The 27973-nt window shown below is 33.9% G+C and overlaps 1 protein-coding gene across 18 annotated transcripts in view; it reads left to right on the forward strand.

Moving 5' to 3' along the window:
* The window catches only part of Mbnl1 (muscleblind like splicing regulator 1), a 193491-nt gene that overhangs the window by 48387 nt on the left and 117131 nt on the right, over nt 1–27973 (forward strand). For 9 of the 18 annotated variants that reach the window (XR_010047626.1, XR_010047627.1, XM_063249199.1 and 6 more), the window contains exon 2: nt 3277–4243. The exons of 6 other annotated variants lie outside the window; for them this stretch is intronic. Coding sequence is in view for 8 of the 12 variants with exons in the window: in XM_063249199.1 (XP_063105269.1) it covers nt 4070–4243 (174 nt within the window). In the remaining 4 variants the exon portion in view is untranslated. Of the gene's footprint in view, nt 1–1614; nt 3115–3276; nt 4244–27973 lie in introns of those variants that run through there. 3 more of the 18 variants (XM_063249211.1, XM_063249206.1, XM_005006731.4) reach the window with 2 other exon arrangements.

Consider the following 27973-nt stretch of genomic DNA (forward strand, 5'->3'; position numbering starts at 1 on the left):
CAAAGGGCTAGCATGTAGCAAGTCTCAGGAGCTCACAGCAACAGTGTATATGCAGAGACCCTTCAGTTGTTTGTCTCTGTAAGTATACAAGAAGTACAGCATAGGCAGAAGTCAAAGGGTAAAATACGTCAAAGGGAAAGGTTCCAGTAAGGGAGTGGCAATGGTGTTAGAGGTCAGGGAAAGATGGAGTAAACATAATCTTTGGATTTGGCTCTTAGATCATTGTCAACTTCACTGGGCAGTAAAGAGGTGGCCATAGATGTCAAACTGATACAGACTCACAAGTAAAGGGGAGAGGAAGAAGCAGAGAAATAGCACATATAATGTGACACTTTAGATACTGGAGGTGACAGAGTAAGAGCTTTGGGTTGAGAAGGATATCACCAGGGCGGGGTCCCATGACACCCTCTCCACTTTGGAGTTACTCCAGTATATTTAAAGACTGAGGGGAAAAAAAAAAAAAAAAACTACTGAAAAGACAGGATATGTACGTATAGAAAGAGTGGAAAAAGAAAGAAGCCTGGAGAAGGAGCAAGTCAAGGTGGGAGGAAGCTTGGAGAAGCTTAACCAAGATGAATGAAGGGGAAGGTCAGGGAAGATTCATGCCAAGGGACTATGGTTTGTTTATGAAGTATTTGTGACTTAAGATCTTCTTTTATAGATAGTAAGAAAAACACGGAGAAAGGATTTGGGAGTGACAAAAATTTGGAAAAGTTGCCATGTGGAATGAAAGGGGGAGCTGTCCAAGGCCAGAGGGAGAATCCGACAGTTGGTCACAAAATGACCTTGGCACACTTGTAATGTATAGACGTAGTGATCTGTGTGACTCTGTGTGTTTTCAAGTGTGTTAATATAATATGTCCATAATGTGTTTTTTATGAATATGTTTGTATATGTGTGCTTTTCAGCCCCAGAAATAACTCCAATCCTCCTGAGATAGTAACTGATGATTTAACATACTAATACTTATAGAAGAACTCCATCTGTTTTCCTATCAGTGTGCTAGGCACTGAGGTTGCTAATGAGTAGTATTGCCTCTGCTAGTAGATGAGACCGAGTAGGAAATAATGTGCTGTGTAGGGCATACATACGAAGGTAATTTAGAGATGGCAGTATTTATATGTAACTGTTGGAGATGGAAGAAATGGCTCTTGGCAGTTTCTTGGAGGAAATGGTGTTTTATATTGCTTTAAGGGAGGTAAACTATTACAGGTATGATATTTTGAGATTCTAGAGAGGAAGACTAAAGCCATACATATGGTGCATGGTCAGGCCATTAAAGTTGCTGAGAAAATTCTGAATGCAGAACAAATTCAGGAAGGTAGAATCAACTTTTGAGTTTTTGAGTCTAATTGGATTTTTATGTAAGCAAGCATTACACCTAAAAACATTTTTGAAAACAAACATTTCTTGGAAGAGCTGGTCCATTTGGTCTATCAAAAGTTGTAGTTTTAACTGTAATGTTCTCCAAATAGTTTCAGAAAATAGTTTTTTAAATTCATGTTACACATTATATAGTATTTTTTTTTCTTTTCTTTTTTTTTTTTTTTTTTTTTTTTGTCTTTTTCCTTTTTATCGGTACCGGGAATTGAACTCAGGACTGCCTGCTTGCAAGGCAGGTGCTTATGCCACTGAGCTAAATCCCCAGCTCCCTCAAATTATATAGTATTGATGCCCCCAAAATCACGGCACTCCAGGAGACTGAATACAGGCCCGGTACCTTAATGCGACTGACTGTTTTACATAAAGATTTTTAAAAAGGACAGGGACAGGGCTCAGTGTGAAGGCCATGTGTTCATTCCTTAGTGTTACAAATAAAACAAAATGAAACAAAAATCACTCAAAACAAAAATACTCAGAGAATTATAGTATTAGAAGAAAAAAAGTATAATTTTATTATTCAGGGGTATATATATATATATATATATAGTCATGTTCTATATTCTAATTTTCAAAATTATTAAGATGCCAAATGCCAGTCGACTCATTTGGGCCATGAAGATGTAATTAATTTAATGATGTTATACAGTGGTTCTGTCTCCTTGAAATGTAAAACTTAATTTCTAAAGCTGTATCTTCTTCACTGGCAACATTTAAAAGGAAAAAAAAAATGTCATTTTTTTTCCCCTCAGCTAGTAAATATTTTCTGAAAGTTTTCCATCCTGCTTAAAAGAGACAATGAGTTGTTAAATACAAAGATGCCCTCCTCTAAGGAGTAAGTAGTTTTACCATGCTGAGTTAATGGGTTACTGGACAGTTGGGTGTCCCTCCTCCCCTAGCTTCTAGCTTTATTTGGAATTGAACTTCCAAAGTACACCACACTGCTCAAATCAAATTGCTCACTTAATATTTAATGTTTCTGCGATGGAATCACTTTCTCCCATGAGGTTGACTTCAGATTTACCAGACACACTGACAACACTGCACTCCTTATTTTCCCCTCATGACCTCAGCTTCTGCTTTAAAAATGTTCGAATAAAGGATGCTTTTGTTCATATCTCGCCTGCCTGTGATATATTGACAAAGTGTCTGCTGGCTGAATGGAATAGTTTTACAGTATGAGTGCTGCTTTCAGTGGAGGGGCAGGACTTGCGCTTTAGAAGGAAGTGAATTGGATAGGTCAGGAGAATGTACCATTTGTAAACACCCCTTTCCTTTTTATTCACGTGTCAGGACAGCAGGAGCAGGCTGTTCAGTGCCGGTCCCTGTGCTGAGCCTGAGGAAAAGCAGCTTGGAAGTCAGCTGCAAATTTTAAACCTTGCATTTTATTTGCTGGTGTTGATCTTCAAGTGCTTTGACTTGTGTTAGGAGCTGTTTTGAAACTAACATGGTTTAGTCCACTAACTGCATGTTGGGTAAATTCAAAACCCACATGCTCGTCCTCTTGCAGTGGAATAAGTCACATCTGATGGACATTTTCTGTGCTTATAGCATAGTAATGAACGTCTGACAGGCACGACCTTTCATAAGACAACCCACACTATTGGCTTTCTGCCCAGAATATTGCTACAACACTATCTGTGATTGGTTATCTCTCTATCATGCATTGCTCCACAAGGGGAAACGACCCCCTTTTTTAATAATCTACGATGGCTGGCTGCAATGTGTCTCACTGTAAGTATTTTTTTTTGTGTGTGTCTGTGTGGGAGAGAGAGGGAAAGAGAGCGGCTGATTTTGAACATTACTTAGTCTGGTATCACATGGCATGGTTGTGATACTGTAGGACATCTGTGAAGTGCTACTTAGTAAATCTTAACCTATCTCTTTTCTCTACAGGTTGGTACTAAGAAGTGCCTTTCCTGACGTCTCTGCTGCTTGGAACCGCTTCTAGAGCAGTCTCTGCTTTTGCCTTGCTTGCTGCCAGCTAGACTGTGACGACAGCACATCCACCCTCCACCTCTAGCCCAGACACCCTCATTTCTACTTATAATCAAGAGAAAAGCTCTAAGTATCTGGCATTGCCCTAGGCTGCTTTAGTTTTAAGAGAAAAGTTTGCTGAAAAAAGTAAGATATCTTCTGCCAGGAAATCAAGGAGGAAAACAAAATCATTTTCTCGATTTTGCTCTAAACTGCTGCATCTGTCTATGCCAAACTAATCAATACCGATTGCACCACCAAACTCCATTGCAAATTCAGCTGTGAGGAGATTCCCTTTCAGACAACTTGCTGAAAGCAGCTTGGAAATTTGGTGTCAGAGGGTCTGCCACGTTTTCATGCTTGCATTTTGGGCTCCAAATTGGCACTGGGAAGGGGTTACTGAGAGCACAAGGCTGATTCCAGGCCCTACTTTTAAACATTCATCTACTTATAATTCTTGTATTTCTCTAAAAACCAAAAGCTCTTTGAATTAACAGTTTCATGCTGTGAATTTCTAGTGGGAGATCTTTTCCTTGATATTGACAATACAATTTTCCATGTACTTTTAAAAGCAGGGAGTAGGGGAAAAGTATTTTGGAGGGGACATTTTCATCATTTTACAGTTTTATCAGTTTATCTTTTTTTGGTTTTTTTTGGGGGGGTTGGGTTTGTTGGTTTCACTGAAACATTTAACTACCTGTAAAATCTAAACATGGCTGTTAATGTCACACCAATTCGGGACACAAAATGGCTAACACTGGAAGTATGTAGAGAGTTTCAAAGGGGGACTTGCTCACGGCCAGACACGGAATGTAAATTTGCACATCCTTCGAAAAGCTGCCAAGTTGAAAATGGACGAGTAATCGCCTGCTTTGATTCATTGAAAGTGAGTAAATATTATATTATTTTAAGGATCTGCATAATTGAATAAAGGTGATGTGGACATACAGTCCTCTGAGTTTGGAATTGTGGATTGCTTTGTTAGTAGTTCAGTTATCCAGTATGTTGTTATTGATGATGTCGGGCTGGAGAACTTTATGAGTTATGACAGAACCAAGTCTAGACAAACTTTGTTGTGAATAACTCATCATTCCTTTAATGACATTTTTTTTCCCTAGAGCAGAAACTATTGACGTAATTATAATTTTTTATGTAGTAATAGCAGAGTTAATGTCAGCTTGGGAGTGGTAAATTTGGTCGTGTTTACATTTAACATATACCTATCTTATGTACAAGGCTGTGACAGTAGCTGAATGAAGATGGTTTTGTCCTTGTTTTTTATTTTGGTTAAGGTGCTGTATTGTTATAAGAGAACAGCAAAAAATCTTATGATTTTTACTCTTAATATTTTGACATTTTGGAGTGTCATTTTTATTTTGTGGGCTTATTATTTTAAGGGCAGAAGCCATGCATTTTGTGAAACACATAAATCAAAGTGAAGTCTTGTACTGCTGCTACAGTACCTTATTTGGAGCACAAACTTTGTTCAGTGTGAGTTTCATAAATTAAGAAACTTATCACTGCTATTATTTATTAGATTTTTCATTCTCTGAAATTCTGGTGTGAAATAAGCAGTTTATTTTCTGTTAGATTGTGATTAGTCTTTTTTAATTTAGAACAGTATCAACTAGAATTGTTAAAGTTAGCTTTGTGAGCAGGTCACTAGAAGATTTACTTTAGCATTTCTTGACATTCAAGAATGTCATTGGACTTACAATGTAGGTATCAGGTTTGAAATTAGGTGTTTTAAAAGATACTATATGTGTCTTTACTTTGTGATGCAAGGTCAAGAATAGAAGTGTGTCTTGGGTTTTCTAAACTTATCAGGTTTAATTAAATTACTTTTGAATACAAATGCCTCAGGGTAATTCCTTGAAACTGTGAGGAATGATCACTATCACATCTACATACAGAGAGAAGTGAAAGTCTTAAGAGATCCATCTTGTTTTATTTTTTAAAATAATAATAGAGGCATAAAAATAATGCTTTTGCAAGTAACATGGTGAGCTAAGAATTAACTGTTTCAACTGATTGCACCTTGATCTACTTTGGACTGCTCACTAAAGTTTTTGCCACAGATTTCAATGATATCATTTTCAAGTGTAATGAAAAGAATGTATTCATAACCAGAAAATACCTTACAATATTAAGTTATTGTCACTGTCATAGTCTCAGAGATCAGTCAGCAGTTAGTTGTACCTTACCGTTGGGACTTCCTCCTCTATCCTCTGAAAGGCACTGATGAAGGGCACAGTGGTTGTGCCTTTGTGGATGTGTGTTCCTAAATTCGTGCTGACTGAATTTCGGCGTAATTAGACTGAGACCCTTAAAATGAGGGACAGGGTACTTAATTGCTCTTGTCAGTAACCAACTGTGTAGATAGGCAACTCTGTTTTGAGCCAGTTACTAATAAATGTAATTTTTAATCTTACAGACAATTGATACTTCCCTGGTAGCTGGAAAACTAAGACGTTAAATTTGGTTGTGACCCTGTTAGGGGTTTAACAGAAGTTCTCCCTCCATGGCATTTGGAAACGTTGTGAAACATTAATATTCAGTTGCTATTTTTCCATCTCAAAATATTTTTTTAGTTGCTGCTCACTTGTGGCCACAGAACAGTTCCCCTTTGAGTAAAGCAGCAGTGTTGCTTAATGACATGCTATGTGGTTAAGACTCAACTGCCGCATTGAGGACTTAAAAAAAAAAAAAAAAACTATTTGAAGATTTCAAATGTATTTATAAAATGAATCATTATAGCAATCAAGTAGTGTAAGCTCTCCTTTTCCTTTGTCTTAAGAAAACAGTTTCCTAGTATCTAAAATGTAAAATACTTTATTAAGAGTAAAAAAATAGACACAATTATTTTTAATGTTGGAACTTCATACCCAGGAAAATAACTCCTGAAATGTTAGTGAAATAACATGCTTAGAATTAATTAAAAGCAATTTGGAATGTGCAATTTAAGTACCCATGGTTTAAAATACAACCTATTATGTGATTATACAGTATTTAGAATTCTATATAATATTGTCTTGCTGTATTAGATTTTGTGGTATAAATAGATCAAAAATAGATTTTAAACCAGTAAAAGTGACAGTCTGACTCATGTTTAAAGTTTTGAAATTTGGGAGCGTTATGAGAGTTCCGTGCCAGTAACTGCTAGATCACTTGCGTTGTCTCAGAAAGTAAACGGAAGGAATTTAGAAGACTTGTAATATCCTGGCTTCTTCAATAAAATGTGCTCTATGTATTACTGAAATCTGTAGTCCAGCCTTTTTTGAGTTCTTGAGCCATGAGATGGAGGTAGCCTGTGTAATCTACTATTTTTAGAAAGTTAGGAAAGCAAACCAAATACTCTCTGAGAGGACCCTGTGAAATGGCTGTACCCTTCAGCTGTGCTGCTTCAGACTTTGGCCAGGCTCCCAGGTGACTTACGTTTATAGCAGACTTCTGGTTACAAGAGGAGAATTTGTTTCATTAAAAAAGCACAAGTAGAATGGTTCAAGAAAGTATTTATATAAAACAAATCATTTGCATATTACTAAAGAATTGGAAGAAAATATAGCTGGTTATACTGCCATTGAATCCTGCCTAGATTCTACAGGGGAACACAGAATTGTTTAAATGTGTTGCTAAGTAAAATGGGAATGCATGGTACTGAAGGCTCTATGTATATATTAGGTATATCAGGATTCAACTGATGATGAAAGCAAAGGCTGTAGTGTGTCTAGTATATAAGTCTAGTATGCAAAGTAATATTTTAAGCACTTAATTTCTCTAATTTTGCTTTCACATTTTCAATGTTGCTTTACAATAGTTTAAGGTTGTAGTCCATTGAGATTTCATGTGCTTGCAAGCTACAGATTTGAGTGTATTAGTTAACTCCAGAAATCTAGAACATTTGTAAAGCTGCATTGTTTATGATGAAAAGGCTTTTTTCTCTTTATGGCTTATGAAGATTATCAAAAAAAGATCAAATTAAAAATGCCAGTACTGCATTCTAAGCCACCATTAGAATGATATTTCAGAATTGATTCTATAATAATTAGGTATCTACAAGATAACCTGTTTTCTTCAGTCACAACCTCTCAGTTTCAAAATTTAGACACTTTATATAGAGTCTAAAGGATGTATTTTAATGTGACTCATTTATATTTCAAAAATATACTTCTACCATATAATCAATGAAAACAGACATTTTTACTGAATTATCTTTTTGAAATACCCATTTTTGGATGAGGGAAAGAGACAACTTTAGTGATTAAGAAAATTCATTTAGAAAAATTGAACTTTCATTTCACTATTATACCTAAACATTTTATGGTAATAAATATGTATATGTATCCACTGATGAAATTTATCATAGGAATATCAGAGATTAGATTATATTGCAAAGTGGCATGGACTCACGGGATACAGTGAACACTTTTAAAATGCCTCTAAAGACTTAGCAAAATATGTAAAGTATGCAAATCTGGTATTAGTTCACAGAAGGTATACATAGTAAACAAACATCTAAAACATTAGGGTAAACCAAGTCTCTGAATGCTCACATATGAATTTGATGACATCTGGAAGTGATTATGTGGACCCAAAGATGTTCATAATTGCATTTTAGAATATCTCCCATCATTAGCACAGGATCAACCCAGAAACTGCTTTTGTTGTTGCTATTCTTTGCAAACTACCACTATATACTTTCCATATATTTAAAAGGAGTGAAACTGATAATATTGGCAAAATATCTGCTGCAAATTCAGGTAAAATATCCAATTTTGAATTAACATTTTAATTTAGTAGTTTCCTAGTTGGAACGTCTTTTTACTAAGAACTTTACTTCTGTTTGGTTTTGCTAATGACATTTCTTAGAATGTTCAAGTTTTGATAGATTTTTATCCTATCTATAGATACCTAGCTGTATTCAGTGTGTTCAATGTGTCTTTCATGACAGATTGACAGGTTTGTTATTCTCCCCTAGTATCTTTGAAGGTGAGCTATGTATAAGGCATAACTTGTACATCAGTGTGTTTGATATCCAAGTTCAAATTGTATTCCTGAAGCGTATACTTCACGACTTTTTGAAGTTTTCCCAATAATATGTCAGGATATCATCTACTCTGACATGAATTTTTCTTTAATGAAATTCTCAAAGGCTGCACCTGTTTTGGTAATACTAATAATTGTATTCAGATACCTATATATGTTCTGATAGGAAGTCTTTAGAAAAAACATTTTTAAGTAAATAAAGATTTTTTAAAATGATCCAACAAATTTCAAGACATATTTTGCATCAAACCATTTAAAACAATAATTCCTAGGCTGTTTTATTTCCTTTCCAAAGATTTTTGATACACTACATTTTATTTTCTTTTTCAAATCAAACCTTGCTGTTTTTTCTCATCAAAACTTGCTTGACTAAAACCCGAATCTAAGGCAATGTGATACTTAAAAATTAAGTTCAAAGTTTAGCTATAACCCAGACATCTGAAACTACTAAAAATTCCAATTCCATTGAAAAGCCTCCCAATAGTTTCATGTATAAGGCTATTATTTAACAGTCCATTCAATGTGAAATAAATCTCCTGTTAGAGAATTGTGTGACATATACCCAATTCATGCGAGAGGTAAGGCACTTAACGTTTATCAGACCCAGTAGAGACGCACCTAGGGACCTAGTTTGGGAAGCTTATCCTGTCATTTTCGTTGCTAAGGATAAGTAGAGGACTTCATCTATCAACATCGCTAATCTATTACCTTTCACGCTGAGCAAAGGCTCTCCCTTCCCACAGACTTAGACAAAGCTCTTACATTGTTACAAAGAGATCCTATTGAGGAAAATTTTAACGTTAAAAACAAACAAACAAACAAACAAACAAAAAAAACCAAAAAACAAACTTTAGCACAGGCACAATCCTGTGGTTTTAAATAGGAGAGCAGTTTTCTGTATTATCAGTGAGCCCAAAAATGATGAGAATCAGTAGAAATGTGCAACTAAATAGATGGCCTTTGACGTAACGTGAACATTGGCATGCAGAGATTTAAGTAGAAGCAAGTGGAAAGGCTTGATGGAAATTCTTTGTTATTTGAAGTATAGTAGATTATTATAATTTGTCTGTGAATTTCACTATAAACATTCTAGTAAGTGCTTCTTATTCTTCAGTCACACTTCACTAAACAACAAAAGTATTTTTATCTAATAATGTTTTTCTTATGGAAATATCACATACATACCTCCTGACCTTTATTCTTTAGAAACATTTTTGAAAGATTTCCACTTTAAGATAAATTTGCATTTCTTATTAGAGATAGGACTTTCTGTACAATAAGTTTGAATTTTGAAAATTATTGACAAACTATATAACCTTACATATTGTAGTTTAATAGTCTTTCTTAGATATCTATGAGCTGGGTGGTCTTTAACCTATGTATTTTTTGTCACTTCTGAGATCTTTCTTAACTGTCCAGTTTCAGAACTGTTGATTTTGATCTCTGTATTTTACTCCAGAAGGGGTGTAGGCATCATATCTGTGAAGAATTACACTCAGCATTGACACTTCCCAGTTCCTAGCTTTTGGTATAAACAAATTAGGCATAAACAAATTATATTTTAGACAGTTGTCTAGGCCTGTGTATTGACTCTGTAGTCATTAGAACTCAAGTTCTTTTTCGTAGTTCCTGAAGAGCACAGGCCTTCCAAATTTAGGATTCTTCAGAATCATAATATGCCCTCTGCAGCACCAGCTGGCATACCTTCATTCTAGGAAGCAGGGAAAGGAAAGAGCGAGAGTCCATGTGCCATTCTGGTCAAGATCCTTGTAACAGAGGTCCTCTGCACTTTGCCCAGGGACTTTCCCAGCCCTTCACAGGGTAATGTTGGCATCAGGATTTCTGGGAATAGTAGTCATTCAGTTGTGGTCTTGATTAAAAAGAGGCCTCTGGTAGGTAACACGGAAAGGGAGAATAGACATTTGGGAGGGTAATCAATAGAACAAGAAATTTAGAATTTTTTTTTTTTTTTTTCCTTCAGAAAAGACTTCAAAGGTCAAATCTCCTTGGAAAGCACCTAAGTCTGAGGCTAGCTGAGGGGAGACGACTTCTGAAGAGAAATGTGTCTTTTTATCTTGGTAGTTCTTTTATCATTTTGCCTGACTCGGCTGTTTATGCCTGGCATATCAAAAATGAGTTTTTACTTCTGTAGAAAATTACATTAGCTTCATTTTTTAATTTTCCTATTGTAATATTTGTATATCTAGTTGTGTATTTACAGCTTGAATATAACAGTAATACTGCTGTAAAACAGGTTCCAAATGATTTTATATGGTGATAGATTTTGTGGTTACTCTAATTTCCTTTTCTACAATAGATTTTTTAACTGCCTCTAGTGAGTTGATATTTATTGACTAGTACTGTATTTTTGTCAGTGTTTTGTATGTTTTGATAATATTTAGTCCTTAAAGCAGCTCTTTAAGTTAGTTACTACTGCTACTTCCATTTCACAGATGGGCACAGTGACACACAGAAAAGCTAGGCAGTGGCTCAGTTTGATCAGCTACTAAAATGTGGATCTGAAGCCTGGCAAACTAATTTCACATCCTGTACTTTTAAATACTATGTTCTAAGACATTGCTTTTGAAACTACATACACATATTTTAAGAATTCAACAAAGAAATCACAGTGCTTAAGGATAAAAATGAATATGTAAGACAAATTTATAGCACAGAGTCTAAAACAATAAGTGCTCAGAAGTAACTATTTTAAATCAACAAATGAATCAAAAAGTAAATACAGAGTAGCAGTAAGAACATTACCAACTTCAAACATTCTTTGTTTTAAAACTTGCAGCCATATGGGAAAAATATTTTAAATTAACCATGCTAGATAAGTAGCCACTGATTAAAGTAGATAGTAGTGGCTCCTCAATCTATTAAAACAAAACAAAACAATGTAGGATGGTTGAGTCATAATCCATTAAGTACTACTACTTTATAGACCTCAACTGCTTTTGTCAAACTTCCTATGGGATGACATATTTTATCTTTCAGTTAGGGGTTCACTAATTCATTTGTGCCTAGTGTAGGGGAAGTGGCTTTTCCAAAACATTTTTCTCTACCCAATGCAGGTGATTTTCCCAACTTCAGCTTAATCAGCTCTGCTTTCCTACAATGTGGCTCAGCAGAAGCAAAGAATATAGATGGGTGTGGAGAGACGAGCGGGGGTCCAGAGCTTTCTGTGGGAATAGCTTTGTGGTGGGAAGGCTTCTTTGTCAGTATATCTTAATGACACCTCTTCCTTTCTCTGAAGACTCACCAGTCCTTTTGAAGGGAGTTGAACAAATTGTTGATCCTAAGCCTGAAGAAATGTGCGATTCACTTTCTGAAATTTTTAAGGTGTGGTTGTTTTGGTGCTGTTACTTTGTAATTATTACCAGAAATAGGGAAATAGAGAAAAATATGAAGCTCAGGAAATTACTTGTTTTTGCTTTCTGGCCATTTTATCACAGTAGTCATCAAGGGGTCAATGAGAAAGACCCAGATGTGGGAAGAGAATCATTTCGGGAGTGATTAGGGTGGAGCATTTAACAATTCAGAGAATCCGATGTGAGACTTCTGTTTCAAACTTTGGTGTGTGGAGGAGATATTAAAAGCCCAGTCCTTAGGAGCTGGTTGCTAGCAAGAGGACCAGTATGTTAGGAGATATTAGCAAAGGAGTTTTGGAGAGCAAATGTCTCAAGAGGAATAGAAAGATTGGTAGAAAAGAACTTGAGAGGAAGGCAAAGGAGAAATGGCTCTGGTGGTTTGTCCTTTATTTTTTCTCTCTGTTTCCTCTCACAAGTACTAATTCTGAGACCACAGATGGAGGCAGAAGAGCTGGAGGGAGGGCACCTCCACTTAGAGAGTTCCCATAGTCACAGACCACGAGGCTGAGGTTGCTGTGCTGGGTCATCCCCTGCAGTGGGAACAACCTGTATTTTAACCAGAACCACAATTTTAAGCCAGAATTCTTCTGAAGCTACCTAGGTTTGACGCTCAATTACTAAGGTCGAAGACCCCTCCCCATTGACTCTCTATGACTCAGTATCTTAAGTTAGAATTTATCTTTTAGCGTGGAATCTAGACTCAGTGCTTAGGTTTCTGAATTACAGAATCAGTTACACATGAGTCCAGGCTGTTCTCAAATAAGGAAAGAAGCATCTGCAGTTAACAGTTGATAGTCAATTATACAAATTAAAACATGTAAAATAAAGTTAGAAAAACTGAGAGGCTTTTCTAACATTTTCAATTTTCTCCACAAATATAGACATAATCAGTGTTTAGGATCTGCTTGAGATGGATAAATTACGTCTGTAATTCATTCTTTTCCATATTACTGCATTCAGATGATAACTTCCTTTCAGATATCTTTGCTCATCTAATATTCTAAAATTGTTCATAGACAGAAAATAAGTCTGGTAACATCTCCAAATCCCAGGCAATTTTTAATAACTAAATTATGTTAGTTTACAAAGTGGACCAGATTTTGAAAAGAGGAGGAGTAGTAGAGTTAAACAGAGCCAAATTTATCATGCCTGAAATAAGACTCCTCTTTGGTAGGTGACATTGTTTTCCATAAAACAGTTCTCTTTTAAGGGAGGCAACCAAGAAATGAACTATGAAGAAATATGCAATAGATTCATTACTTACAAAAATTTTATGAGAGATCAGTGATCTGAGTGAACGATATTTTTTATCTTATATCTCTTCATGGCTAAGTAAAGACTAATGAAATCTAAATCTAGCCATGAGAAAAGATTATCATCATGGTTTCGTTTGTTGAACTTTTTTCCACTATTCTGAACTTTTAGTGCAAGACATTGCATCTCATGAATTGTAGCAGAGTTGAAATAAGTTGAAAGCAAATGTCCACATAAGAAAACTCAATGTACTAAAAACAAAAACCAAATTTGAAGTCTGATGAACTAGAGCCATTACCCACATTAAAAATAATCATCTCTATTGCAAATATTTTTATGGTGGGAGTTACTTAGCTAGTTTCTATAATGTCTTTAAGTTATGATTAAAGTTTAGTAGCTTAATATGTACCATGCAGTATTCTGGCTGAAATGTATAAAATAAGAAATATAAAATAAATACAAAATGATTTTTTTGTTTGTTTCTTTTATTGTCATTAGATACTCATGGCTTCTGTAGTTCCTACTAAGGGTAAATAATGCTACAGGACAGATTTTCCTTCATGAGACATGCACCTTTTTATATTGAAGTTTCAGTTAAAAATTTAAATTAACATTTAAAGTACAAGCCACTTTGTATCTACACTGTAGGGAAATAATCTTTTCCCCCCTCTTTTTCACCATTCATTGCCTACTTATGCCAGATAGTACATAAGGCAATTCTGATGTAAGTGTGAGTAACAAAATCTTTCCTTTTTGGTTCTTGAGAGATAAATGGTTATTATAAGCTCACAAGATTGTAAGAACTACAATGAAGATTAATACAATTATAATATAATAAAATGTTGTCTTAAACTTTTTAGTCATTAATATTAACATATCCCAATAGAATGTAAATTCGCCCATATAAATCACAAGTAGGCATTAAACATCCTCATATGGGCCTGAGAATTTCCTTATGAATAGCATTATAGACTTTTTGTCTAGTCCATGTAGGGAGGCCAGTGAATGCCAACTATAGTTACGAGTATTAGAATTACTGAAAGGTAAAGGGTTTGTACTAGACCTATCATGAAGTTCTAAATACAGTGAGGTAAACATGCATCAGATTGATTTTTAGCTAATACACATAGAATTGATTAATTTCATTCTTCTGATTTGATCATCAGGTATTGATTATATAAAATAGTGACACACAAATTAAATGTACAAGGTTTCACAGGAAGTATCTGACCTGAGACTCAACATAGGCAAGTCTGTCTTCATAGTTTATACTTGCTGCCTTTATGTTAACTTATTAAGCTAGTAATACTGTGAATTACTATACCATGATCTTACGTATACAAAAATGTTATTTTAATTATTAGTGAGTATATATTTGAGTACTGTACACATTTGGATATTTTGTTGGGTTGAGTTTAAGGCAGCTGTACTTTAAAACACATATGCATTCACATTTTTTTCTATATTTGGAGAACCACCCTTTAATAATTGCTAATAAGATTTTTTTCATTTAAGATGTGAGATATATAATGTCTCAAATTCTACAGTGTCAAATTGAATTTAAAATTTATGCCACACACCAAGAACACACACTGTAATAAATCACAGCAGATTGTTCCGGGAAAACATGAACATGCACAGATACATACACATGTATACATGCACACACACACACACACACACAACTATCAGAGCTTTGGGCTTCTAAGAGAATGCTTGGGAGTGAAGCAAAATAACATAAGATCAGAAGGTATTTCACTTCATAACTACATTTGTGGGTTTTTTGTTTTCTTTGTTTGAAATAGAATGCCTCTTATTCACAGAAGTAACAGTATCAGTATCTAATCCCTATAATCATGAGATGTCATTTTGAATATGGCCAAGAGTTCATTCTTGTTTTATGAATTTTATTGTCATTTATAATAGTATTGGAAACAAAAATATATACTTACAAACCTTTAAGTGTTTTTAAATTATATGTAAGAGGATCAAATTTAGGTGAAACCATTCATTGCTTTGACAGTTGCTTCCTGTTACATATCTTCTTATTGTATGTTACAGTTATGTATTTAAGATTTCTGATACTTATTTTAAAACTTAGCTAGGAGAACCAGGGTGGTAGCATATTCTTGTAACCCTAACATGTAGCAAACTGAAGCAGGAAGATTGCTGTGTTCAAGGGATCTGGGCCATATTGTAAATTCAAGGCCATCCTGACCTACAAAGTGAGACCTTATCACAAAAATAAAATAAATAGGAATAAAATCTTGGTAACTAAATTTTTTCTGTTCCTGTAGTATTTATTTAATAATGCTGAACTACTTAAGCACAGTAAATAGAAAAACTTTTCACATGATACGTGTAACAATATGAAATATACTAATTAGTGTTAATCTCCTAATATTCTGTTTTGAAATTCTGTATCATTGTTTGTATTCTTCTTTTTTTTTTTAATGAAAAAGGAGAGCTGGAAATATAGCTCAGTGGTATAACATTTGCCTGGCAAGTGCAAACTCCTTAGTTTGATTCCTCGCATAAATAAATAATAAAAACTAAAGACTTTTGCTCTATATGCATTTGAAATTATAGTGATCAGGTAAATAATTATTGATTACATTTTGTTCAAGTTATGGCACAAAGAACATGCTTGTCCTAAAAGAAATGACAACGTGAAATTTCTGTGTTTATTGGGTGTTTAATAAGTAGTAGTTTAAATTGTAATCCTTACCTTTTAAGAAATACCACTCAAATATTAGTGTTCATTATGTGGTTTAAAATGTTGTATCAAAAACACATAATTATTATCACTGAGCCATTAGTTTGATTAATTTTAGTTTGGACAAAAGGAATACAAAACTTCAGTATCAGTTAGTGTAATCAGAGATTCTTTCCTAAAAAGGTTAGGAACCATTTTCTCAAATATATAAGTTCAGTCAAGGAACCAATTAAAATTTTTGTAAAATTGATTCCTGCACAGTTCAAAATTAGTATGTAATTCAAACTTACTTTGTTTCCAGGACCAAATTGACCACAAGGAAAAGCGAGTGCTGTTAATACCTTGTCATTTAATTTCATTTCATAGAGCATTTTTGATGTTGTTGTTAGTATACTGTAGCTTATTTAACTTTACTTTCTGTTATCTTATTCAGTGGTTCCTGAGTATCTAGATTGACTTCCATGTTCTTTTCCCTGAGATGATATTTACAGTGAAAACTATTTTAGCTAAACCATTTAGTTAAATATTGGTGCTCAGAATAATTAGAATATGAACACTAGTTATCTTCACTAAGTTCCCCTATCACCTTTAGAATTTTAATCAAAATAGGATCTTCAGAATAACTATACTAAACCACATGCAAACATAATGTAGGTTAAGTACATACATGTACACATACACACGCATGTGTACATGAACTTTTTATAGCAAAACATGAGAGCTTATCAATAAACAAACTAGGCATTTAGCTGGTTCTGTGTTTGCTTCTGCAGGACTTCCTAGTGACTTTGTAACAATTACTTTATCTCCTCAAGTTGATTTCTTCTCTTTTTCTATAACTTCATTCATTAGTATACCTTTGTAGTGCATAATTATACTCATCTTGGGGAACTGGTACACGTAGATATAACATCTCAATCAGTTTTACTTCCCTTCCCACCTTCCCATTTCCCTCATCCCTAGTTCCCCTTCCTGTTACACAAGGCTACCTTCCTGTTTTCTAGATTTGCATTTTTCACTTTAAATTTCTTTTATTTTAGTTTTCATGTATAAGAGAAACAATGTAACATTTAATTTTCTGTGTCTGATAAATCCAATACCTAACTCTAGATAAATCAATTACTGCTCTTTTTTTCAGTGTAACTTCGCTATAAATGGTAGCTGTTAATATTGCTTGTGTTTAAATACTGGAATTCCATCTAAGTTACCCCTTGTTAAAGGATCTTTGCCTTAGGTTAGAATAGACATCACTAGTCATTTTGCAAATTGCACTATAGACGTCTATGTACTATTTGACTCGGTGGGACTTTGTAGTGACTTAATGTCAGCCAATAACTTTAATGTTTTTCAAGAGTGTGTATAATTGAGCACTGTTGTATACTTTATTTATTTACCTATCATCAAGAGAAAACCCTATTAACTCTTATATGTTCAAGCTAGTGTGTGCTAGTATTAATAGAATAATTCAGTGATTGTATTGTTGTCTGTGCCTAAAATCCACTTAATAAATCCAGGTATCCACAAAAGGAAAAGTAGTTCTAACCATCTGTTCCAAAATTCATTTCATTTAAAACTGTCTCCCTAGCTTTATGTTAGTCTACAATAAATCACATGTGATACTTCAAATACTCATTTATTTACATAAAGTTTGTGTTAAAAGACTCACTTAAGTCTTTTCCAAAATAACATGGATGTTTATGCAATAAATCGCAGTACAGAGTAGGAAGCTAAATCTTAAAGTCCATTTTTTTCATAATTTGTACTATCTTTTTATAACTATATAAACTTTCTTAATAAAATAGCCGCCTCCCTTCTCAAAGACCTAACTAAAGCACCTAAGTCCATTGTATTTTGTTTGTCGCATTCTCATTTTTCCTTTCCCTGTTACTCAGAGATGATAGGGACCCAATTTAACCTATTGAAATTGTCCTTTTTGTTCTAAAATATTTAAAGACATTTGCGTGACTAACAAGTGCAGGACTTTTAGCCTGTTTATACATAAGAAAGTATGTACTTTTTTTTTTTTTTCAGCAAATAGGAAAACAAAACCAGAGCCCCCAATTTCATTAGTTGTTTAGAAATACTGCTGCCCATTACTTGTTTCCTATGGCTAGTTCCAGGTTTTCCTCCACAACTCTGATAAATGTTGTTATAACCTAATCTTGAATGTGAGTTGCACCATTTACTGTTTGAGCCTTGTTAAGATTATGGACTATTGCCCATTCTTGTATACTGGTTGTTTATGCCAGTGAATTAATGATGTTATATGATGTTGAAGGAGGATGGAATGTGTATTCAAAGGAGATAGATTGTTAATTGTTTGAGTTGGCTATTTTAGTATTTTAACATGTTGAGAAAGCATGAAGAGGAAGTATAGGAGGACCTCTGAGGGCAGTGAACATAAAGTTTATTTTCAGCTTTTTGGGAGTTGTCAAAATGGTGCAGTAAGACCTTCCTGAAATTAGGTAGTGAATTGGTCGGTAGAATAATGATAAAATCTGAACCTCCTCCCTCCTATATTTCTTTGAAAAGATAACAAAGATAAAACCATTAGATGCTCATGTCTTGTTGAGAAGAACTCATGTGTACTTATAAATAGTTGCATATTGAAACTACTTACTGGATTTACAAGGCAGTAATATGTATGTATGTTGATACTCAGATTTTGAGGTGATTACAAAGGGAAATCAAAATTAAGTGTGAAGTGAAAAGTTAAATCTTTTTAATACTTTTTTGTTTCATGTTTCATAGTTTTAAAACATTTTTTCATATAAAGATATTTAAGGTAAGGGTATTTACTTAAAATCTGACATTGATATTTACGTTTGCAAACGTTAGGCAATTCACAATGAATGTATGAAAATCAGCCTTCCAAATGAGATCATGGTACCGTGATCTGCTAATGAATGTTACCTTTTGTTGTAGCAGCTTACTTGGCTCCAATCTGTGGAAAAGATTTTATTTTCCATCTGTTCCCAGGTAGGAGCCAAACCAGAGTTAAACAAACATTTTCCAGCCAACACATTTCTGTAGATAATAGCAATTAAAACACATTCTTACACTTACTTTTCTGCTTGCTGTCTCTCACAAACACATGCACACACACATACAGTTCTGTACACTTCTTGTGGAAATACTCTTAGTAAAAGTATCAAAATATTCACAGTGAGAATAATTGGCATGTTAATAAATGTGTTCCGGGGGCTGGGGATTTAGCTAAGCAGCAGAAGCACCTGCCTTGCAAGCAGGCGGTCGTGAGTTCGATCCCTGGTACCGATAAAAATGAAAAAGACAAAAATAAATAAATAAATGTGTTCCTTATTCTTTGTGGCCATCTTATGGTCCCAAGTTTCATTTGATTTTTTTAAAAAAACATATTTGCTGCATGATAAATTGTTTAATATCGTCCAGAGCTTTTTGATTTGTAACCTTTTCTACCCATGGTTTATTTGTCTAGCATATGGGTTTTGAAGAATGAGGGAACATAAACTATTATGACTGACTTGTTTTGCAGTGCCTCTTCAAACCCTTAACTCAAAAAGCCTATCATTTTAGAACTAATGGTAAAAAATATTCAAGGACCCCTTTGGAAGTAGAGATGGGGCCAGTTAGGCCAATTTGTTAAAAATACCTACTAGACCCATACCTTTCCCTTGTATAGTGACCAGCCACGCCAACAGTAAAAGTTTAATTCCATATCAGTCAGCAGCCTACATGCCTGGCCCACAGTGTGCTGAGCAGTCTCAGTACTTTTCCAGGTTTCCTGTGCAAAACCAAAGAGACGTGGAAAAGCGTATTTATTCTCCTACTTTACTGCTTGTGATTCTACTTAGCTTACTTAGTTGGAATCTCTAAGCCAGTAGATATTACCAGATATATTTCATGAAAGCTGTGTGTACCTGATTAACAACTGTTACTTATGCTGCTGAGTGGTCCAGGAAACCTAGTATTTTTGCCATGACTTCCCACTGTATGTGGAAGATATACTTATCTCCTAAGGATAAAACAACATGGAAATTTTCACAACCTCCAGACTTTCATATAGGTTAACTTTTCCTACTGACTCCAGGTATAATTTTTAAAAATACAATTTGAAAAACAAACTTCTTACCTAGTTATTTCTTATTAATAGAGAAGAGATAAAATAACTGTTTCATTTAGTGTCTCCACTAAGTCTTTGATTCAAATTTTTTTTTCTTTTCTAAGACCATTTCTATGACTTTTGTCCCATCACCTCTCAAGTTAGAACTTGAAGTCAGGCATGGTGGCTTGTCATCCCAGCACTTGGGAGGCTGAAGCAGGAGGACTGTTGCAAGTTCGAGACCAGCCTGGGCTACAAAGTGAGCTCTGAGGCAGCCTGAACTGCATAGTGAGTCCCTGTCTCCAAAACAAAACAAAACAAAACAAACATGGATCTTGAAGTATGCTAATTGTAATGAGCACTAGCAGGTCTCCATTTAATGCAAATCTTTCATTTTCAGAATTTCAAAACAATGTGGATTTACAATTACTACCTGTTAGGACTTTATTTTTATAAAGATTTTCACATCTTTATACATTTTATTATTTCCAAATAATTCCATGTTAAATTATCACAGCATAACTCTAATATCTTTTCTATGAATTTCTAATTTATTTAAATTTTTGTGTTATCTTTTTTTTGTACGCATCTTTTCGGTTTATGTCTTGTATTCTTGAATAAGTGTTTTGAAGATAATCATGCACATATAATAACTATTAGGTTCTTTTTACTTTGCTACAAGACTTTATTTCTTCATAAAACAAATAGGTAGTACAAAAGTTTCTTACATTAATGATATCTTCAGGTGTAGCAAAAAGATAGATTGCGTTGTGGGGATGTGGTGGTATAAAATACCAACTCATGAAAGTAGCTCTAATACTTCACAAAGATTTTTTTTAGAACTTCATGCATAAATCGTGTGTATTGTTTTAGGAAACAGAAAATTAATGGTCAGCCTTAGCCTAGAGTATATTGTGACAACATGAATGAGTGAAGCACGCAATTTTCCAGATTGTTTAATAGTTCAAAGGAAAGAATCTAAGGAAATTGTTTTTGTGACTAGCTGAAAAACATTTTCCTTAGTAATGGTTCTAGAGAAAAACAGATTTTCACTGGAAGAAAAAAGAAATCTCAAAGTTCATGTATTCTGACAGTGATTTGATCATTAAAGTATGTTAATATTATGACAGCCCTCTTTGAAAGGATACTGCTTAATATATTTCACATAATTTCATGAACATTGTCTTGAAATTTAGTAAAAAAATTGTGTAGCACCTCTCAAAGTTTTATTTCAACTGTCACATTAGAATTAGATATTGTTTCTTAAACTGTACTTTTTAATTCCAGTAGCATAAGAAAGAATGCAAGATAGTAAACATTCAATGATTTAGATTTATAAAATTACTGCAGATTTATTCTACTGTGTGGTTTAGAAATACATTTGAGTTAAAATAGCACTTGATTGATAGAAAATCATTTGTTTGTGAGGCTAAAGATTCTGTTCTAGGTAGTTTGAAAAGATGCATTATCCAGGAACAAATATTCACCCAGAGACATAGTGCCTAGTGGTCTAGTGTGAGCTTGATGAATTCAAACCGCTGGGTTTGTCATTACTGCACAGATCTTTGGAAGGACAGGCTGCAAATCTCATTTCTAAACCATGACCAGCTATTATGTCAATTTGAAAAGCAGAAATAAAATCAATACGCAATGTCTTTAAAAAAGAGACTGTGAAGTCATTCACAGGCTACAGCCAATTCTCAAATTATAGTATGCTGGGTAGTTAAGTCCTCTTGATCATTGTGATTTGTCAATAACAGGTTTCTATTTAAAACTTGTAACATAACCTAATAACCTTACTTTTCTTTGTCCTATTGGAAGAGCTTGCAGCATTTTCGAAAGGATCTGAAAAAGAATCAAGATTAAGTTGTGATCCCACTCAAAGATTTTCTAGTGTAACTAGGGTAATGGGTGTAAAGGCAAATCACTGAATACTCCAAGCATCAAATAATTAAAGCCTTATAAAAGTGTTAAGGGTGAACATTTATAAGTAGTACATTTAGTTCCATTGGAAAACTGATATTTTTTACTTGATTTTAAAATTTTTTCTTTGCATTTTAAAAGGGTATTTATGTAATATTCAAAGACCTCTTTTATCTTTGCTATTTTCAGCATTGAACTGTAGCAATCCAAGGAGTGTTGGAGTTGCAGTTATAGTAAGCTTTAGACATTAGTATCATGTGGTCACATTCACTTATTCAATTTACAGATTAGGAAACTGAGGATTGGTGAGGATACAAGTTAATCATATTCATAAAAATCTCCAGTTCACTTGGGCTTTTTAAATATGATTACAGTGTTTGATAAGTCAAAGAAAAAAACCCATGGAGTATACTGTCTTCATTGCATGAAAATAACGTACTAACACACCTGAGAGGTAAAAATCGCTGTTAAGAGTCCAAGTGAAAAGCAGTCTTAAATGTTCTTTTCCTTGCCTACTAGTAGCATTAAAGGTCTATAACATGTTTTACTCTTTAACAACAGAGTCCCAAAAAAGGCATTCATATACATCATTAATTAATTAAAACATTTTCTAATACAAAGAATGTGTGCAACAGAATTAAGATTTAAAATATAAAGTTACTACCATTTAAAATTCTATATGACCAGTTGAGTTTTATAGAATACTCTTGATGGACTGGGGATTTAGCTCAGCGGCATAAGCACCTGCCTTGCAAGCAGGCAGTCGTGAGTTTGATCCCTGGTACTGATAAAAAGTTTAAAAAAAAAAAAAAAGAGCAAACAGAATACTCTTGATTTTTGCTGAACTCTGGCCTCTGTAGACAAACTGTGGTTGCAATTGAGGGAAAATTTAGTTCTGTGTTCTTATTTGTAAAGTTTTCATGTTCTGTGTTTATCAAATGAGACATTATTCAGGAAATGGAATGTTTTTTTTCCTCCATATCCTAATCTTTTAAGTATTGTAGAACGAATCATGTGCTGAATTTTGCAGTTAGTTTTTTGGATTTTTCTCCTATAATTCATAAGCTCCTTAAGAATGAGAAGCTTATATTACTAACCTTTGTATTTATGGTGTTTCAAATATCTTTGGCCTTAAGTGTTTAGTGGATTTAAAGCTGTGTTTCTTCCTGGACATGACCAATTATGAGCAGATTTTATGTGCTTTTAAATTTACCACTAGAGAATTTCTTTTCATGTAATGGAACATTTGTTGAATAGCAACATAGCTAGCTACTCATAAATTTTTTGTCTAAGGAACCTAGCACCCTACATTATAGTAAAAGTCATCCATTTAAATTGTACTAGCATGATGATGGATCATTTATATTTTGTTGATGTAAATTTCTAGAGCAAGCCTTTATTTGGATGCATGGCATATTTAATATGTTATCTTATGCAGGGAGTACATGGGCGTCTGTCAGGCTTCCTGACACAATGGCTGTCTATGCGTGTATAGTCCATGTTCCAGTGGGAATAATAAATTAGAGGCTTGATCCACAGTTACTTTCGTGACAGTATTAACTTCCTGTTCATAAGAGTGCTTTGCTAGGAAAGTATTTGGCTTTCACACATAATAACAGAATAATTGTTTACTCTTCAAATGTTGTAGAAGGAGAGATTACAATACTGAGACAATAGCATTGTTAGGTTTTTTATTTTCTTTTCTGACTCTTGAGAAAAGATTTGTTTAGTATTAGTCATTATGAGAGGAACATTCTGGAAACCAGAAGTGCTATAATTACTATTGTTTTAAGTATAGAACTGATAACAATAACCAAGAGAGATTCTTTTGTGGAGAGATTCATTTTCCTTTGTTACCCTTAGGTTTTTCTGCACTGTAACTGTAGAAAAGAATCTACATTTTTATCTTCAAAGTATGATTGTTGCATAGTGTTGCAAATCTTCAACATCAGGTAGAAAAGAGAATCCAAGCTTCCAAAGAGTAAATACGTATGTCTTGCAAATTATTAATCTGATCATTATTATTTTCCTCCAACAAATTTTAGGAACTATGTGATAAAGGCTGCATTTAAAAACACTGAGAAGTTCTAGAGAATAAAAAAAGGCTTTGAGATTATGTGTTGGTGCCAATACTATTAACAAATATTTGATTGAGGAGAAACCTACATTTATCCATTTTGAAGAAGGATTAAAAAATTTAGTACTTCAGCCTCAATAAGGGTTAGAGCAGAGTAATTACATATGTAGGTGGTTACAGGTGCTAAGTTACTACTTAAACATAAAGATATGTTACTCACCACCGCTTACTTTCTCTGTTAAATTTGTAAAAGTCATCTACTTGAAAATAAGTTCTGCAGCTCCGTTACTTTAAGGTTAGATTTGCCCTGCTATTGTGAAAACAGTATGTGTTTTCAGAGATGAGATACCTTATAGTAATTGTTTAAAAATACAGGCTTTTCAGAATATCTGCTCTTTGCAGCAGCAGTACTTCCTGTGTTGAACAGTGAGACTTTTGTTCAGAGGGTGCTCAAAAGAGATAAGCATAGTAGGGGAGACCCTGGTACATCATTCGTTTTGGTTAATGCTAATAATGAGGCTAGTCTAATATTCTAATCTTGCAATTTGGGAAACAATCAAATGCTCACAAGACAGCAGACTGAAGATGGCAGCCCATTCTTCTTAGTCAAAAATTTTAGGGATGGGTTGGGGATTTAGCTCAGCGGCATAAGCACCTGCCTTGCAAGTGCGTGGTTGTGAGTTCGATCCCTAGTACTGATTTAAAAAAAAAAAAAAAAATTAGGGATTTGGCATAAGTTACTCTGCCTTTTTGTGTTTGTCTTGTTTTGTATTTGTACGGGATTTAGTGGCATATGAATTTAAAAATAAAATATAATCAGATCTGCTCTCAAACTAAAGAAATAATGTTACTTGTTTTACCCTGAGGATTTTTTTTGTTTCTGTTGTTCTTTCTTTTTAAAATTGGACTTAGCATTTTTTTCCCTAAAAGAATCTCTCAATCCCTAACCCACAGCCTATTCATGCTTTTTTAGAAAAGTCAGGTAGTATCACTGTAATGTAGAAAAAACAAAACACTATCACATGTTATTTTACTGCCTTCAAATGCAGTGACAGGAGGGAATACATTAAAAGTCTGCCATGCTGCTATTGTAGATTGTGTTAGATTTTTGGAAGCTTTTAAAACAAACACTGTGTCTTAGTCATCTACAAAAACTGTGTACTCATAGATCTACCACATCATAGGCTTTCAATAAATATCATTTATGTTTAATTTAAAAAGGGGATGGAATACAAAAGAACTGGGATGGAATATGAAATATCAGAAGTAGAAGCTCCTGACCAATACAGAAATCTTCCTTGTCCCAATCCCCAAAAGTAAAATAAAAAATTATTACAGTTATAAATTAGGTCATATATTTTCATTAAACAGTGATACATTCACCTGTTTGAAAGGCTGTATCAAACACCTAATAGTAATCTTGAACATAGAAACATGCAGTCATTTGGCTTGAATCTGTTTTCATTTTTAAGTATTATCACAAAAATCAAAAATTTTTAAAAAGTGTATTTTTCTGTCTTGGGTTAGGAAGAAATGTCAAGTTAAGTAACAAAATTGGTTCTTTTATATACTAGTTAAGTAACAAAATTAGTTTTTTAACATAGTAGACAATACTATCGTTGATTCCTTTTTTTATTTTTAATCACTAATTCTGTATGTTTTTTCGTAGAACAGTAGACTCCAAAGTGACATTTTTCTGCCATTTATAAGCATTATGAGTAAAAATCAATAGTTGAATTATCCTAAGAAATGACTTTTCTGCCCTACCATTGAGACAAGAACACCAGAAAGCAACATGTTTAGACTCTAACAAGGCTCAAAAGAACCTTTTGCATAAGAATTTAATAAACATAAGACAGTGCTAATAAATTGCATTTCTTTTATGAGGCCTATTCAGTAATAGGCTTTGGTTTCTTGACAACCAGATTCAGTAACAAGTCAGCAACTGATGTGTTGAATACCAAAACCTGGACCTAGGATTTTTACATTATATCTAAGCACATTTACATAGAAATTTGTCTTTTTTTTTTTCTTTGTGTATTATTGGTTGCTTTTCTTTATCATTATCTTTGCATTCCATATAAAAGATAGATGCTATACATACATATATATATATATATATATATATATATAATTTATATATACTTGTTCATTGGACACATTAAATGATAAAGGAACTTTGTAAAGTGCTACAGTCTATTCTAATGTCCTTTTTATAATTAAATTTATTTACTGTTTACTCAATGCTTTTTACATACATAATCTAAAGTAATGTTTCTAAAGCAACAGAGTAAAGATACTAATAACTTGAGCTTCCTTTTGTACAAATATATATGTATGTATATTCATTAAATATAAATTAAAGGGAAATATACATTTTGAAAAATACTAGTTTCTGTAATTGGCTTTGTTCCATTTTACTTTACTAATATTCATTCAATACCTTTTATGTTACAAATAGTTTAAAAACATAGAACATACAAATATAATCCCCCTGAATTTGTTAGCAGTGTTTGTTTCTGATCCAGATCAAACAGATTCTTTCAGCTATACTTTCATTTTTAATTTCTCTATTTAGAAATAAATCCTCCTGGAGAGAGAGTAGTTTAGTGGAAAATCACTTACTCATCATAGTTCATTAATCATTTTTTTTTTTTTTTTTTTTTTTGGTCTTTTTGCTTTTTATCAGTACCGGGGATCGAACTCATGACTGCCTGCTTGCAAGGCAGGCGCTTATGCCACTGAGCTAAACCCCCAGCCCCCCATTAATCATGTTTAAAGAATGCTTTTTAAATGTCAACCGGCATTGGTAGAAACTGTATTTCCTTTAAGAATCTCTGTATTACTTGTTCATCATCTTTCCCTTTCACGCAGTACATGATTCTCCTTAGGAGTTTATTAATTTCAAATAAAAATTGACTATTATTTGAATACAGAGTCCTGTAAATAACAGAAACAGCAGTTGCACTTCTGTGATTTGCTGTGTTGTCTTCCTGGCCTAACTCTGCCTGCATATTGTAGTTTGTTGAAAGCCATAGGCAGTGATATGCAGGAATTGGCTCACATGACTCAGTGATACATTGTTAGTAGCTTAAAATTGACTACAGGTAGAGTATTTACTCCGTGGAAACTGACAAATGCTATGACCCAGTGGCCTTTTCTTCTCCAGAGAGCCACTCATGAAAACCTTACCTGCACTTACTCTCTACAGTGTTCTCTGTCCTTTAACAAACCTCAATATGGAGTAACCATGTTGAATTTTATTTCCAGATATTTTCTTTCTACTTAGTTTGAAATACTGAGAATATTATCCACTGTACCACTTGTCTGCTGATTGACTCTGTAAGTTACTTAGCCTTTCACTATAATTGTGTCCTTATCTGTAATACAGGGATAATAGTATTTACTTGGGCTTGATATGAGGTGAAATAAGAGATGCTGTTATCTCAGTGTATAAGCATAATTCTCAGGTACACTATGAGAATTCAGATAATGCTGCTTCTTTCTGTGCTTTAATTAATATAGGCATGTGCTGGTATCCATGAAGATGTTTCCAGGACTTCCCTTTCTGTCCTTTATGGATACTTACATAAATTCTTTATATAAAATAATGTCAAATGCTTTTAAGCCCAGTTGGTGTGGAGCCTGAGGCATGAGGATGACACATTTAAGGGAAGCCTGGACAATTGAGCAAGAAGCTCCTGTTTCAAAATAAAAAGTAAAAAGATCTAGGAATGTAGCTTAGTGGTTGAGCATGTATGGGTTTGATCTCCAGTCTCCTTCTCTCTTTCTTTCCCCCTTCTCCTCCTCCTCTCTCTGTCTCTCTCTGTCTCTGTCTCTCTGTCTCTCTGTCTCTCTCTCTCTCTCTCTCTCTCTCTCACACACACACACACACACACATTCAATAGTGTTGTGTTTGAGTATAAGCTGCGTGCTTAATCCTGAGTACTCATCTCTAGATTATTTGTACTACCTAAACACAATGCAAATGTTATGTAAAGTGTTACTATACTGTATTATTTAGGCAATATAAACTTTGGTATGCATATATCTCTGTAAAATGATGTCTTTCTTTTGGTAATATATGTCAAAGGGGAATATCTGGATCAAATGAAATTTCTATTAGATTTTTGAGAAACTTCCTTAAA

The sequence above is a fragment of the Cavia porcellus genome, unplaced genomic scaffold (genome assembly GCF_034190915.1).
Source record: "Cavia porcellus strain 051 isolate PalLab524CR breed Dunkin Hartley unplaced genomic scaffold, mCavPor4.1 scaffold_5, whole genome shotgun sequence".
In the NCBI taxonomy this organism is placed as follows: domain Eukaryota; kingdom Metazoa; phylum Chordata; class Mammalia; order Rodentia; family Caviidae; genus Cavia; species Cavia porcellus.